Source organism: Pelobates fuscus, chromosome 13 (genome assembly GCF_036172605.1).
Source record: "Pelobates fuscus isolate aPelFus1 chromosome 13, aPelFus1.pri, whole genome shotgun sequence".
NCBI classification, from domain to species: Eukaryota; Metazoa; Chordata; class Amphibia; order Anura; family Pelobatidae; genus Pelobates; species Pelobates fuscus.
In genome coordinates, this window is record NC_086329.1 from 40,921,147 (window position 1) to 40,938,626 (window position 17,480).

The 17,480-nt window shown below is 39.9% G+C and overlaps 1 protein-coding gene across 1 annotated transcript; it reads left to right on the forward strand.

The window, feature by feature from the left end:
* Nucleotides 1-4,995: 4,995 nt before the first annotated feature.
* On the forward strand, nucleotides 4,996-6,286 carry GPX2 (glutathione peroxidase 2). Its single transcript, XM_063440518.1, has 2 exons — nucleotides 4,996-5,394; nucleotides 5,879-6,286. The coding sequence occupies exons 1-2, from the start codon at nucleotides 5,173-5,175 to the stop codon at nucleotides 6,227-6,229; spliced, it is 573 nt and encodes a 190-aa protein (XP_063296588.1). The 5' UTR covers nucleotides 4,996-5,172; the 3' UTR covers nucleotides 6,230-6,286.
* Nucleotides 6,287-17,480: the final 11,194 nt, after the last annotated feature.

The window sequence follows — 17,480 nt, forward strand, 5'->3', positions numbered from 1 at the left end:
CTATGGATCTGTGTTGACTCTCATGAGCACACGAGAGTCAGCAGAGAGAATCCATGACGTGGATGGATTTGAGTAAAGGACAGGATGGCCAATGACATAGGTGACAAAAGCCGTGGAGCTTGACTAAAGCTCCACCCTTTGTCAACTTTTGTCAACCTGAAGGGATTTTTGGCATACTAACATATTAAAACAAAACTGACAGAGCTGCTTTCAAGTGGCACTGTCACCTACTGGGGGCTTTGCAGAATTTTCTCTAAAACTGCAATGTTTTGCAGGGTTTAAGGGATAGGGACACTGTACCCAGACCACTGGGTGCCTATAGTGTCCCTTTAAATCCAACCTAACCCTAAATTTAGACAAAATTTAGACAACCGTTACCGAAGGTGGGCAATCTTCGCCACTCCCCATGTTCTGGATTGTATCTTCCATAACGTTCATACAGCCATAATGTTGGCAAAGCCTAAGATAAGACGAAGTCTATATCATCTATCTTGCTGCAACATATAACATCACAATAATGAGTGTGACTTTTTATGTTGACGTTTTTAAAATGAATAAATTACACTATTTCACATGGCTATGTAACTTATTTACTAAACCGTTTATGTACCGATTCTGAGAGTGAAATTGTCTACATTGTTTGACAACAGGAGACTACTAAATAAGATGCATGTTCTCTAAAATGTGGATTTTTTCTTAAATTGACTGACGGGACACAGCCTGGTAGCCATCTTAAACAGATGCATATTACAAGTGACTGGAACAAGGGCCTCTACTCTTGCATTTATTTCCTACTACCACATTAAATACCCAACTGCTTATTATATGTAGGCCCTTGATATTACCTGGTGTATTTTTAGGCAGCTTGTGAGCAATTTGTGTCTATGACAACTCATCAACCACTCATATGCGTTCATATGCAAATTAAATGGAAACAGCATTATGCACCTGAGGCCATATAGGTTTATTTGACTTGGTTTGGGGACTGCTAAAGATCAAATATGTAGAAAAAGGCAATATTATTAGGGTTTACTGTGATGTGGGCTCCAAGAAACACTGATGAGCCTTTTTGAAAACATGTGCAAATGTTGACTTCTGCCCAACTAAAATACTATGCAGAATTGATAAGATCTTCATTTTGGAAGAGAAGAGGAACAGATGGAAGTATGGTAAGTATAGAGTGACAAAGCCGCCGTAAAGATGGTTTGGGTCAGTTTCCTGCCCTCTCTGGAGTAGTAGTTACAAAGCATAGGTGCCAGCCTTCTTGAATTTGCTAAGACAGCATTTGGGGTACTACCCTAATAAATGTAGGTCCCGGGGATCTGTCCCGCTTCCACCATGGGGGTCAGGCTGTCAGCCTGGCAACCTCTGTAGGGGCGGTCTGTTTTTGACACATGCCTTCTTGCTGGGGACACACGTGGGCACGCGTCATTTGCCCGGTGAGCACAATGGCCAGCATTGTTTTGAGTATTTAACTGACCTTGCGTTAGAAAACCAGATCTATTTACAAACAATAATATATATGTACACATCAAAACCTATTATTAATGTATTATATAACAATATGAGAACCGTATTAATAGACAGGTCACAAATACAGTTAAAATACAATTCAGAGATTGGAAATGGCGATTTGTTACACTTCATTAGTTTAACCAGGAAGCAATATTAACACATTTGCATTTCTCCTCAGACATATACACTGGATTTTTACCAGGTGTCCATGGCAACACGTATCTCTGTGTTATCTGCCCAAAGTCTCAATTGCTAAACCATTGAAAAACTGATTCTGAGTGTAATGTTGTCTGAATTGTATGACAAATAGATACTACTAAAAAATTTTTTATTATACTATATAGCTTGCTCTATACAATGAGAGGTTATGAATTCTGGGAAGCTGGAGGAATTGGCCACGCTGAATTGTGCTTAACCCTATCTGCAATTTTGTTTGGCATGGTTTAGCTGTTTAAAAGTGTTTATTAGGATAGTGTGCAGGCACCTTTTTTTGTTCTTTTTGTTTATACATTCACGCCAAATATCTAGTTCTAAGATAGGTAACTTTTGGCACTCCGGATGTTGCCTACCCATGCCTCTAGGCCATGCAGGTATTCATGAGGTTGAGGTTAAGTGCAGGCAACTGCAGATCCCCCGCCAGTGCAGCTGGGGTGCAATCAGGTGGCTATGCACTTATGGTCAATCCAATCCAATGGCTATTGCTGAACAGGAGCCATTCATGTGCCGCAGCCATTTAAGAGTGCAGCCGGGCCAGGAAGGAAATGAGGTCAGATCACTTCCTCCCCCCTACAGGGAGAGATGTGCGGGAGGCGGGGAGGAGGCACAGGAAGGGAAGAGATGAGGCAGAGAAGGACAGAGAGAAGCAAGCAGAGGCCCAGCTCCAGATCTACACTGTCAGCTCTCTGCCGGCACCGGGATTGGTTGGACCGCCGCTCCCACGTCGGGAGAGGCTCCACTCAGCCTCAGGGCCGCCAGCCGCCAGGTGTCTGCCCCTTTTAATGACGTGGTGCATGCATGCCGGTGTCATGACGTCAGGAGTACTCTACATAAAAGAGCCCAGCACACAAGTACCTTTTGGGGACGTGTTTATGATAATTACGCCCCCAATCATATAAAAGCCCAGTCTGCCTTAAAAACAGTGCCCTGTTGTGGTTCCTAGTGTGCCATGTGTCACTAGTGTCTCTTTAGTGCATTCCTGTATCCTTTCGTGATAGTTCTTTGGTTTTGACCCGGCTTGCTCTTGACTATTCTGACTTCTGGTTTCCCTGACCCGGCTTCGCTCCTCGTTATTGTGTATTTCTGGCTTCTCTTGACCTTGGCTTGTTTCTGACATATCTTGTAGTTATCTCTTTTATCCAGCCATTCTAAGGACCAGCTTAGGGACTTTCTTTCTGTCTCTATTTCTACTGGTGGTTTTCACTCTGCGTGTTGGGTATTACATTTACTTCCATCGGTCTGCAGCAGGACTCCAGGCTAACCACTAAAAATACAAAAAATATGACGTGTTTATATATTTGTGCATGTGTGTAGCTTTGTGACAGTGTATGTATATGTCAGTGTGTGAGACAGCAGGCACAGCATTGTGGGAGTTGTACAACAGGTGGGGACCTACCTTTAGGCTACCCTTGCATTTGAGGGAGACTCAAAAAATCTCTTGCACCAGGGCACTCTATACATTACTTCCACCACTGAGAGCAGGACTAGTGTGCTTACATTTTTTAAATTCATCCTTGGTCTTATTATTGGCCCCTGAATTTGTATTCATCCCTCTTCAAATTGATATGCAGTACACATGATTCTGTCTCATGCTGCAGACTGCAGTCTGAGTCATTTTTGTTCCCTCACCTTTCTAATTCTGATATACACAGATCTGGTCACCGACATGGTCTGTGCATGTTTTCCGTTTTAGAAATTATTTGTTTCGTTTTTTGTTATAAAACTCTGCTGTCTTACATGAGCTCACAATTTACCTTGCTCTCTAATAATCAATATGTATTATTGCTTTTTTTGTTTCATCTCTTGTGTGCTTTTGTCATGTACCGTCACGTTTTACTTTTTACTCCATGCTCATATAATTATCTCTGGCTAGTCTGTTTGTCAGTGCTGTATTTTTTGCACAGTAATATGAGAGAGGAGGTAGGGGTTTTCCTGCCTTGCCTGATTGATTAAAAAACATAAAAATGAGTTACAATAAAAATGTGTAATATTAAAGTAAATATTCTTTGCAGAACAATATAACCTGTGTATGTTATGTGTCCTTTAACATGATTCGCTGACAGTTTTTGAGACTTAAAGAAGAACATGCAATTGTACAAATGGCAGCTATCCAACTGTTCGAGCCATGCAATGCGTGTCTTGACAGCCAATAGGAATTCAGCACAAAGCTACTCACATGGAATAATCTCAGTCTGATCTAATGATGTAATCTGTCAGTGACAGCTGATGCAAGTATAGTGTTTTAAAGGGACACTCCAGACTGGAGCTAACCCCTTCGGTTTATAGATTATATAGTATTATCAGCTAACCATGCTTCGATAAAGAGACACTCTAAGTACCATAACCCAACAGCTTATTGAACTGGTTATGATGCTGTGAATCTATAGGCACAGTTCCTTGGTGTTCTTTCAAACTATTTTAGAACACTGTAACATAATCTGGGGTTTCCTACCAGAATCCCTGAGACCATGTTTGCAACCACATTGATGACTGAAATCACGTATGTTTTGCATAGAGTTAATTAAATGAAGGAATGTAGAATGGATGAGTGAGAGACACCAATGAAGAAATATCTGTTTTTGTCATATACACTACTGAGAAGACACTACACCATTAACACATCCTTAGAGTGGGGATTATCCAACTCCATGCCGTTTAAAGGAGCCAAAGAGAAGGCTCCAATAAATGTGAGTGCAACCTTATTCACTTATTTAATAGACTTATATGATCCAAAGCGATTACACTATATAGTGTCTATTTCTGTGTTTTTTTTTTCATATTTCTGGACTACCGGCAGTAACCAAGAGACACATTGCACATACTAAAGCGGGATTGTACATCTCCAGTGCATTTTTTTTGAGCCATTTCATAGCTCCACTTCCTGTAAGGGCATCTCTTTTTTTTCTTTCACGCACCATTTGTAGAATATTCTACACTATATTATCCTCCATTGTTCTTCTATTTTTCGTTGCGTATATCACCTGAGGACACATCACTTCCTCATTCTAAATATTTATTTATTTCCTTAACATTTTATCTCTTTTGAATACCCTGATCCACTCATCCTATATTTAATGTATTGAATCAAACCGTCAATATCTGGAACCTTATAAAATCAATGTTAAGTCACATAGAACCCTAGCTGGTCAGGCTTGTTATTGTTGGCTAGTTATTGTTGATGAAAAGACTTTTTGAAATGTATTGCCGTTTCACTGATCAAGAGTTTGCATCTTTAATGAAGAATGGTACCAGACCGAAATTATACAATAGCTTCATCATTAAAATGTGCAAAAGGCAGTATCAGTGACATGCAGGTATCAACTTTCTGTAAAGTATACCCAGCAGATTGACATCAGTGACATGTGGTCACATGATCACAAATAAAAGGTTTTAAATTGTCCTCTTGGTAAGAAAACAACCATAGATGACCTGGGAGCAGCCATGAATTACATAGCTAAATCATTCTACGACCTACATGCTACAAATTTAGATGGAGAAAAGGTGGATTTTAACCTATTTAGGGGGAGGGTCGTTTTGATAGTGAATGTTGCTTCCTTGTGAGACACTACTGTTAGGGATTACACCCAACTTAATGAGCTGCAAACCAAGTACCCACGACGACTTGTGGTACTGGGATTCCCTTGCAATCAGTTTGGCTACCAAGTAAGTGATTCCATTAAATTAACAATAAAATGTGTTCTTTACAACGCAGGTATTCTTTGCCATCACTGGCAAGTATACTTGGAGGTTTTATTTACTAAACAGTTAGGTGATAAGATATTGAAGGGAATTGCAAAATGTTTTGTGTTGGAGCACAACTTAACCCCTTAAGGACCAAACTTCTGGAATAAAAGGGAATCATGGCGTGTCACACATGCCATGTGTCCTTAAGGGGTTAAAAATAATAATAGCTGGACTGGAGAATTTTCAATTCATCATAATTCACTGTTTAGTTAATAAACCCCTCACTGTTATACTTTGCCTTTAAAAACATAGTAAACCAATTGGTTCAGACAGTTGTTATGGAAACTGGCAAAATGTGTAAAAAAAAAAATAAGGTATTTGTAACCTTGAACAGCTATTCTGATTTGCAACCATATTTATAGGATGTTATTTGTATTTCATTTTCTTTATTTTCTATACGTAGGAGAATTGCAAGAATGAAGAAATTTTAAATTCCCTAAAATATGTTCGGCCAGGTAATGGCTTCGAACCTGGTTTTACCTTGTTGCAGAAATGTGAAGTGAATGGAAAAAGCATACACCCTGTCTTTGCCTACCTGAAGGACAAGCTACCTAGTCCTGATGATGATCCCGGAAGCCTTATTACTGACCCCCGGTGTATTGTATGGAGCCCAGTTCACCGATCTGATATTTCCTGGAACTTTGAGAAGTTTCTTATAGGTCCTGAAGGGGAACCATTCAAGCGCTACAGCAAAAATGTCCTTACTATCAACATTGAACCAGATATCCAAAGACTCCTTAAACTTGCCAAATAGTAGATCTAGAATGTAAATTAAACGTAGTTTAATTTAATGGCAAACGTTTGCAACATGAGAAATACTATGGTCATTTCAAAAATGCATGCTACCTTAACCTCAACAGGTGTCATTTGACATAGTTAAGTCTGCATTAAAATCGACAGTGATAGAACAGGGTTGAAAGAAAAATATATAGATTTTTGAATTGCATCAAAGCTTATGTGTTCTTAATAGGACAATGTTTGTAGCTTCTGATTTTAAACTGTATTCATCTAGATAAAATACACTAACCATAATTGGTAGTTCATCACTAACATAACTGGAAGCTCATGGTTGAAAACGATTTACTTAATCTGATCTTTTTTTATTAGGCAGTTCTACCATATAATCAGATATTTATTATCAACCTGTCTATATTAGTATATCATTGTTGAAATGAGCAATGCCATGTATTTACAAAAATCTAGCATACCATCAAACACAGATACAGGAACAAAGAGCAACTTATTGGTAATTGCATATATGTTAACAGTTGTCCTACGTCCCATGCCCATGTACAAAATCCTATAGATATGTTCGAGGGTCCTAATATCTAATGCCGAGTCGTTTCCACTGAGCGGATCGGTTCGGGTGGGTCCCGTACGCTATTTTGAGTGTTTCCATTATGAAAGTGGCCCATACAATCAAACCGTACTGCACCATTCATGGTCCTCCTTCAGATGTAGGGCCATAGGAAATGGTATGGTACGGTTAGGGCGGAGCTACTAGCGTCACACTATACAATCCATTGATTGGCGGACAGGAAAATGGAAATTCTCACGACAAATGACACGCTAGGCATTTTTTCTAAACCCCTCATGGCCCCTGAAGGTCTGACTTGCAGTGGAAATGCTCACCTGAATAGGCTGGACCATTCTAAACCTTCAAAACTGTACCGACCCGAACCGTTGCACTCCGTGGAAACAAGGCATTAGTGTCTAAGCTCATGAACAAGGGAACTTTACTCCTTTTCATTATCTGCCTGTCCTATCAATATCTTGCCCCTTGTTGGTATTTATTTGTTCACTTTAGGGCATTTTGTATTGGACATACCCCTCTTAATGTTTTTGGAAGTCCCTATCAGACTTTCTGTTTCCATATGATTTTTTTTTCTGTTCACTCATAAAATGACTACCCTAACACTTACTAAAAATTTTACCCTAAAAATCGATTGTGTTCAGATTTTAGACTTGTACTTGATGACTGTATTCTTTTAAACCCCGTGAAGGATACAAGAATGCTGTATCAGGACTGTATCTGAGTACTGTTGTAAATTTAAAATTCAAATAAACAATAACATTGATCTGCGTCTTGACTTTTCAAAGATAATTGGTAAGATAGAACATAAGTCTTTATCTGTATAAATGTACTGATATTTCTCCAGCCATATAATGGATGTGATCTAAAATTCTACACAGAATAAATAATTGCCAATATGTTTGTTCTTTTTTTGTTATTGTTTGCTCCACATTGGCACACATGACCCATGATAGAATGTTCCTTTCCAAAAATGATAATATTACACCTGCAAAATTCAAACAAGTGTGAGTGTGTAATCTTTAAAGTGACACTATCTACTATAACAACTTCAAAGCATATCAGAACTTAAAGGAACACTACAGGGTCAGGACACAAACATATATTCCTGACCTTATAGTGTTAAAATCACATTAGCCCCTCCTTACCACCCTTAAATATAGTAAAAACTCACCTATTTCCAGCGCCACACGGGTCCACTGGTGCTGGCTCCACACCCGATCCACCTCCTTGGCTTTCCCATAGGAAAGCATTGGAATGGCTGAGATCGTCAATTCTGATGATCTCAGTCAAGGAGGTGGGACAGGGCAGAGGCAAATGCCACCAGGACAATTAGCATCTCCTCATAAAGATGCATTGAATCAATGCATCTGTATGAGGAAAGTTCAGCATCTCCATGCAGAGGGTGGAGACACTGAATGTCAGTGCTGCACACTGTGCAGCACTGCCCCAGAAAGCACCTCTAGTAGCCATCTGTGGAGTGGCCACTGGAGGTTTCCCTAGACTGTAATGTAAACACTGCCTTTTCTCTGAAAAGGCAGTGTTTACAGCAAAGAGCCTGCAGGGACTGACTATACTCACCAGATCTCACCCTTTAATGTATGCTAGGCTATCCTACTAATCTGCATGTTGGGATATTCCCGGTTTTATTTTATTTTTTAAATAAATAAATAAATTCTAAAGGTTTTTTCTGCAGAATGTAGCTTGTACTTCAGCCACAGTTTCAAATAAACAATTGTTGGCTGTAGGTTGTTGCATATACTATGCTATTAGCATACTCAGTATTAATATGAGTACACATACTGAAATCAGTGCAAAAGAGGGCAGAATTACTGCACGTGACAAAATGCTTTCTCCAGGAAGCCTTTTATTGTGATGTGCAAGCAGGCCCGGACTGGCCATCGGGCACACCGGGCAAATGCCCGGTGGGCCGCGGTGGCCATGGGCCGAGGCCGGCAGGGGAAGGTCCCAGGATCTCCCCTGCCGGTCTATGCAGGGCCGGCACTATCCGAGCGCCGGCCCCGCTGTATTCCAGAGGGCCGGTGGGGAGAACAAAGATCTCCCTCACCGGCCCCCTTGGAAAGACCTGCGGCTGGGGAGGGAGGGAGGGAGAGGACCCGGCGGAGCTCTATATTGCAGCTCCGCCGGGTTCCTCTCGCGAGATCCGGCGCGTTGCCATGGCAACGACTGGATCTCGCGAGAGTGAACTCTAGCCTCGCAGGCTAGAGTTCACTCACCCACTGGACCGCCAGGGAAGATACCAGCGTGTCGGTCCCCCCCTCTCACTCACCAGCGTGCCGGTCCCCCCCACCTCCCAGGCTACAGGTAAGAAAGAAGGGGGGACATAATGCTACATTTTATTTTACCCCCCCAACACTCAATCCCCCCTTCTAACATTCACACACAGCACAATCACACACAGCACTATCACTCCCATCACACACAGCACTCTCACTCCCATCACTATCACTCCCATCACACACAGCATTCTCAAACCCATCACAGCACTTTCACACACAGCACTCTCACACACATCACACTCAGCACTCACACACATCATCCACAGCACTATTACACTCAGCACTCTCACACACATCACCCTCAGCACTCACACACATCATCCACAGCACTATCACACTCAGCACTCTCACACACATCACCCTCAGCACTCACACACATCATCCACAGCACTATCACACTCAGCACTCTCACACACATCACCCTCAGCACTCACACACATCATCCACAGCACTATCACACTCAGGACTCACACACATCACACTCAGCACTATCACAAAACACATCATACACAGCACTCTCACACAGCACCCTCACACACATCTTACACAGCATCCATCATACACACATACTGCACCCCTCACATACACACAGAACCTCCCCAACACACTGCACCACACACATACACAATACTTCCAAACATATATATATATATATATATACATATATATATATATACACACACGCACACACACACTACATTCCTGACATACACACTCTGGATCCCCTATACACACTAGATTCCTTGTAAGCAAACACATACTACACCCCTAAACACACACTCTCTACAAACACTACATCACATATACACACACACACACACTATAGCCTGTATGCACACACTTGCTAAATCCCCTATACACACATTCTCTACAGCCCCTAGCCACATATGCATTACATTACACCACAAACACAACACGACTAAAACCGACCTTATTACACAATACCACACCACAATCAGCTCACTCTATACACACACACACACACACACACAATCCCACAAGCAGGCTCCAAACACAGCACAATACTCTTTCCTGGCATTTTTGTCTCCTGGTATCCATTTATAGAGACACCAGAGACAAGTTGCAAGGAAACACAGTGCAAGCTGTTATTAAATTTGCTTGCACTGTGCAGAAAAAATACAGGGCTTTTTTCTCATGCTAGAGCTCTTTAGCAGAGCTCTGCGCATGGTCTTCCCTGGCCTGCACTTTGAGAAGGGGGCGTGTTTGTCGTTAGTGACGACAAAACACACCCTCTCTGCCCCGCTCCTTCTTAGTGGGCCGCTGTGATAAAAAAATGCCCGGGCCGAATTTTTATCCCAGTCCGGCCCTGTGTGCAAGCATGCTTAAATGCTTCCAACCCTTACAATTAATGAAATGTTTTTACCTCATAATGCCCTATTGTCCTTACAGAGAAGCCTTAGATTGTCCGTTTCGGTGGCTCAGACGCATGCACCCACTCTGAGTTGGCATGGGGAGGCACAGTGAGAGGGAGGATTAAAAAAATATATATTTCTGTAATGGAAGGAAGTGGAGGGATTGCACACAGGGAGGGAGGGCTGCGCAAAGCTTCCCCTTGTAGGTAGGGGAGAATATGCTTACATCTGTCGCCAGCACACTGTTCACGCTGACGAAAATATGCACAGGATTTACATTTGACAGGCCTTAGCAGAGTTCCGGCCTGCCAAAGTCACATGTGTCAGGGTGTAACTAGCCCCCAGCACTAAAGGTAAAATATTTCTGGATGTGCAGTGTTTCAAGCAGTAATACTGCACATCTAGACTTATACCAACATGATCACTGGAGAAACTGTATATTCTATGTTCCTATTCATATTGAGCATTGATGTCTAATGGGTTAAAATGAACAGATGGTAATTTGCTATGCTGTACCATGAGTCTCTGGATATGGATGCATAATGAGAGGATTGATGGTCAAGGGTCTTCATATGTATCCTTATATGGCCAGGGTTATTAAAAGTTCTGAAATCATTATAGTCATGTCTATAAAAAAAAAACGTAGACAAAGGACCATGTCCTACTACTATTCTCTTGATCCCCTGACTTTCTGGACAAAGGCAAAGATCTCTTTCTCTGCAACATAGTTAAGCTGTACCATCTGTTAAGCTTTTACATATGTATTGCTGTTTGCATTGTTAGTAGAATAAATGTATATTTTTTTATAAAGAACGTTAGATTGCGGGTTAACATTTTTCGGTGATATAGAGTTATATTATGGCAAGCTGTTAATAAAAGAAGATATAGTACATTTAAAAAAAATATTCTACTCACCCTTAACATATACACACTTATTACAGAAACCCTTTAACGATATTTCCATACATTTATATGAGAGATCACGGATTGAGTGGGATTATTGAACCACAGTTTTGTGACTACAAAGACGAGTGGCATAAAAGAAGAAATTCTGTGATTAAGAAGCTATGGGAAGATTGTTCTGTTTATTTATTTATTCTTACCTAATTTTTACCAATTTGTAACATATCTGCATATTGCAGTAAAAATGGCAGGGTCATCTCCAGTCTTGAGTATCCTTTTACAATACATAAAAAGGAAATGTATAAGAAAACAAAGCAGAAAAGTGGAAAAAACATCCTGTTATGTGTGTGCGGTGGAGCCTTGAGTTAATTTCATGCAACACAACCATATCTAATGATGTCTCGAAGCCAGGACAGTTGATGGGTGTGATGTTACCAGGTCTTTCTGGTTTGTCCGAATCCTGTCTAAAAGCAATTTAGTATTGATTTTGTTTCCTGAATGGGGAAGCTATCCAACACACGCGTTTTTGATCCTCCCAGGCTGGAGGGCTTTTTTGTGAGCTCTTTAATTCAAACAACCAATTCTTGATGTTATTTTTACCCTTCAGTTGGAGAGAGGGAATTAAATGTCCTGTTGGTATAGCTTATCGCTTTCCATATAAAATAGCTCCCTCAGCCTTGTGATCTCTCAGCCTTGTGGTTATTCCCTGTTTGTATCAAGTCACCTTTGTTCCTTAAGAAGAAAACATTGCATTAAAGCGGGGTATAGCAAAATAATTCACAATATATATGACATAATATAAACAAAAGCTGTCTGACAGTGATATCAAACTTTGGCCACTCAGATGCCAATATCATACGACGTAATGATTTTTGTAAAACAATAGATAGCCGAGAATCATGGGAGCTGTAGTTTAGCAAAATCTGGTGGCCAGGACAGAGTTTGAGATACCTTCTGTATGGTTATATATGACATGTAGATTGGATATCCATTCTAATTCAGTAGACTAATGCTTAAAGGGACACTATATGCACCCACAGCAGTACAGCTCATTAAATTGATCTGGGTGCAATGTCCCTGTCCCTTAACCCTGCAATTTTGATTATTGCAGTTTTGGTTGCCTAACTGATGCTGGACGTCCTCATGCTTTGCTTGAGGTCATCCAGCGTCAGTAAAGACTCCAAATGAAAGCAGCAAATCAATGCTTTCCTATGGGGAGGGCCTAATGCGGTCGCAGTGCATGCTGCGCATTGGCTTTAGCGTCCCTCCCCATCGGGTGACGTCAGAAGAGGTGGTGCACTGACCCAGTGCCTAGGGAGACCGTAGCTGAAACCGGCCGAGGAGGGGGAGGGAGGGGGCGTGTGTTTGCTTATTTCTCCTACTTTATTTTAGAGACAATGGTATAGCTAATATAAAGTAAGAATGGGTCAAAATTCTGAGTTTGGAGGAATTACCATAAAAACATTCAGTGTTTTGGCTGATTACACTAGTTGCCATGGCGATTGCTCCACTTTTAGAACTTTGTCCAGCTTTTCTGTTAGCAACCTTCATAATCCTCTTCCATATGTTTCTTTGGCTACGTGATCAACCAAAAAGCAAAACAAAACAATAAAATAAAGAGAACAAATAAACTAGGGAAAAATAAAAATTAAAGGAGAAATATATAATATCTATCAGACCAAACAATGAGCTGCTTACCCAAACAATGAGAAACCTTTAGTATACCCTATTTCAAATACAAAAGATAAGTAAAATAGAAGCAGAAACATTGTTAATTCATCTTGTTTTTACATGTGGTGACCGGTAATTGAGTTGCAAAATACAGGCCAAACTTGCGCTTCCAATTCTGTTATTTTGAACGTTAGTTACTAAATGTTAGCCTACCATATTTCACTGTTTAGTCAATAAACTCTGTGGTTTCAGGCATTCAAATAGCAAGCGTCAAACAGCTGTGAAAATTATGGAACCGTTCTCGTTCATTCTTGAACAGCAGATATCCAGTTTCACCTGATACTAGATGTAACGTGACAGCTGTAGGCCCATGGGATTGATCAGCCAAAGGAGTTCATGCCTATATGCTTTCATGAACAGAGACTTATTGATTAGCATCAGGCAGAGTATACTGGGGACGCACTTGGGTATGAGGCCAAGTTTTACAATATGTCAGGAAAGGTAAATGATTCATTAAAGAGATATAGGTCAGAATACAGAGAGTAGAAAAATAGGAGAATTAAAATGGTCAAGTTTAAATGGGCACCCTAAGAACTATGATCACTGCAGACCTTTGTAGTGTTTATAGTGCCAGCAATCCTCTGGCACCAACCCAGAGGGTAAATAGTCAAGCGTTTTAGAATAGTTTAACCCCTTAAGGACCAAACTTCTGGAATAAGAGGGAATAATGACATGTCACACATGTCATGTGTCCTTAAGGGGTTAATTATTGGCATTCCCCGGGTCCCCTCGGTTCTTCTGGTCTTCTCAAAGTGTCTGACGCTGAAGCTCTAATATTGCTTTAGATATATCAGTTTTGTGCAAATTTTTGCTTTATTAATTGACTGGGACTGATGCTCTAAAAGAGGTTTATGGGGAAAAAAAGACAAAAAGACAGAAAGCAACAGGGATGTATGTGTATATCCTAGTTTATATATTAAATATGGTAGGCTAACATAAATATCATATACACATACATCCCTGTTGCTTTCTGAAATTAGAGATACATTATATTATGTGCATACATAAACGTATTGCTTTCTTGAATTGGAAAGGATAGCTGGCCTCTCTTTTTTGGGCTGGCTCTGTTCAATGTAAATATGTTTTGAAATAGCTTAAGAACAAACAGACTAGTAATCCTGTTTGTTTTCTGAATGCTATCACACGTTAATTACAAACACAAATCTCACAGTTTGAACTAGTCAAACCTGTTTACAGTGTATGTAAATATCAGAATGCATTCAATGCAAAACAAGACAAATAAAATACGTAAACAGGTAGTGTTGGGTGTTTAAGCTTGAATTAGAGACCTTAAAAATGCATCACGAAGGGACATAATTATGTTAGTTTATCTCATACATGTAACATCTTTCACTGATCCAGTGTCTTTTTCCCTTACTGTTTTTTATTTTGCTAGCAGAGCTTTGTACAAATCTTGTGCCACAGCTATAAGGTTTATGTCCTAGGCCTTAAAATCCTCTTTTTATCCATTACAATTACTGGAGATCCGATGCTTCAATGAGCTCACCAGCTAGTGTTATTGCAAGTGGCAGACAAGATATCATATTAGTCAGCCTTATGAAGTGTTCTTTGGCCAAATATTTATAACACGGAGGATCTAAATCTGACACATCTTAATTTGAATAATTGTAAAAATGTGGCCTTTAAAGGGACACTCTACTCTAGGCACCACAACCGCTACAGTTTTGTTTTTGTGACTGTGTTAGTGCAAAGAGTCTCTGTGTGCAGTTCCTGATGTTTTTTATTTTCCCAAAAAGCTGGGCTCTCCATGCAACCAAAGTTAACTGTCAGCTGATGCCATGATAATGTACAAGCTTACATAGAAAGGCTGTGAAGGCATTGAGTGGTTGGTTTATCTCAGACTCAGCCTGTTCATTGTTGCCCAGATTTGGATGCATATTATGAGGCTTATTTTTAGTGAGTCTTCCACATTACAATGGGGTTTGCAGAGGAGCAGGACATCTCTTTTTTTTTTTTTTTTTTTAAACTGCTTGAAAATGGTTTGACAAGACTGTAGGGACGTCAACCAAAGACACCATGTTGTACCATAACAACTACAATAAGCTATAGTGTCTCTGAGTGTCCCTTTAAATTCTCATTAGAAAACAATTTTGTCACAGTTTTATCCCACACCAGTACAGACAGAGATTTCTTTCAAGGCAAGGGTAATGGTTTTGTAAAACTGCATAGTGGTTTAATTCATCACTGATGTACTCGCTAATTATTACCTGGTGTGAAATGTTTTACTTGTTTACATGAACCACTGGATAAAATATTAGCAGTTTTACCATTAGTAGAGGTCACAGGGAGGTGATTATAGATTGTTCTTATGTGAAAGAAATTGGTTTAATGTCATTGCAATGTAGTTAGTACACATATTATTATTATTATTGGTATTTATATAGCGCCAGCTTATTCCGCAACGCTTTACATTAAAATCATTCCGGGAGCCACATATGCTTATCAGCACATTAACAGGATTATTCACTAAAGTGAGAATTCAAAGTGAATTTAAAATTTAAGGCCAAAGTAGCCGAATAGGAAGCATAGATGAATGTTTCCAGTTTGGCTATTTTACCTTGAATTTAAAATTTACTTAGAATGCTCACTATAGTGGATAACTATGTTTGTCTTACTCCCGCCCTTAAGCTGTTACAACCCCTATTAACATTTTGTTGCCACTCTCTTCTTTTACATTTTAGCCTTCCTGTCTCCACCTTATCTTCAATATCTCTATTTTCTTTGAACCTTCCTTTCTCAATTTGATTCTGTGTTCTGCGCCTCTCCCCTCGTTATTTTCATTGTCTGAGGTTTATACAGTCACATTGTTCTTTTGTTTGTATATTTAAATAGATACTCTAAGCATTACTTATGGCATTTGTTATGTTGCAAGCTGCTCCCCTTTCCCTGTTCTTCCAATACATTCAAACGGTCGCTATACTTACACGATTCCATACGATCTTTTATGACGTGTTTATCTTGCAATTCCAAAATAAATTTTAGGGTTCTCTCATCGCTTTCTGTGAGACAGATCTTTCAGCAGCTGCAAGCATGCATGTTCAACAGTGGCATTATTCATGAAAAACATGAACAAAGCTACCAGACTCATCAGCAATTTGTATTAGTGTTCCAAGTAGTTTCTCTCATGTCTTTTCGTGGTTATTAAAGTAAAAATTATCTTCATTAAACAGCTTAAAAGCTGCAAAGAATTATGATCTAGATACTGTGTTATTGGTAAATTGCACCCCGAAATTCATCACTTGTTAAGACCGGGCAATTAATAAAATAGGGAGAACTAAACAAGATCTTGTCTGTTGATTACATAACTAAAAACTAGCAGCTTTTACTATGGAGGCAGTGAATGGCTGTCACGTACCAGAAAACGTTTGCTTTCTAAAAATAATTGTTGCTTCAATAATGTTTTCCAATCTCATATTTTTTCTGTTACGCAATTCCCACAGTAACCTCTGACTTTATATTTGTATATATTTTGCATGACTTGCATAGCATTCTTACTCAGGCCCACTAAGCGTGATCCAGCCTGTTTGAGGGTACTGAGTATCACTGAGCATTTACTGGGCAAGGAAGGCAGTGGAGGTAAATAAAAACACACCTAGCAGTGCACTAGCAATCTTGGTAATAAATTGCATATCTCCAATCATTTTAAATGGAAAAAGAGTGACACTTTAATTTTAAGGGGTGTGAGTGAGGATGTGGCTGTTCTGAGACATTTTAGATTATTATCATTATTTATAAAGTGCCAACAAATTCTGCCGCGCTGTACATATTTGGAGTAACAAACAAGTATTTGTAACCAGACGAGTTGGACGCACAGGATACAGAGGGGTTGAGGGCCCTGCTCAAAGAGTTTACCTGCTAGAGATGACCCAATAATTTATAAAACTAAAATGTAATTTAGAACAACAACAATGTATATTATTTACACAGATTGATTTCTAAATACATTTATTGCAGTTTAAAGACACATTACTGAGAGTATTATTGCTGTGGAGCTCTGTTATACACTCAGACACACCAGCAGTATGGAGCTCCTAGAAAAGAGGGACATTAGGGCAGAAAAGAGAAACAGATGGATTAGGGCCCAAATAGGGACTTTCCCTCCTATATCAGGACACCTGGGAGGTTTATTTTGCAAGCTCACAAAAACTCTCAGGAAACTTCATCCTGGATTGCTGTGTGTGGGCATGCATGCTTTATCAGGTTTCTATCCACAGCGCTTTACAAAATGTTGCAATTCATCTAAAGGAGAATTGTACTGCCTTGAAAGCCTGGCATTGCATATATGTTAATCTCAAAAAAGAGCAATATTTAACAAAAAAACAACAAATGCCCTTTCGTCAATCTGCTAGCAAACATAAATCTTGG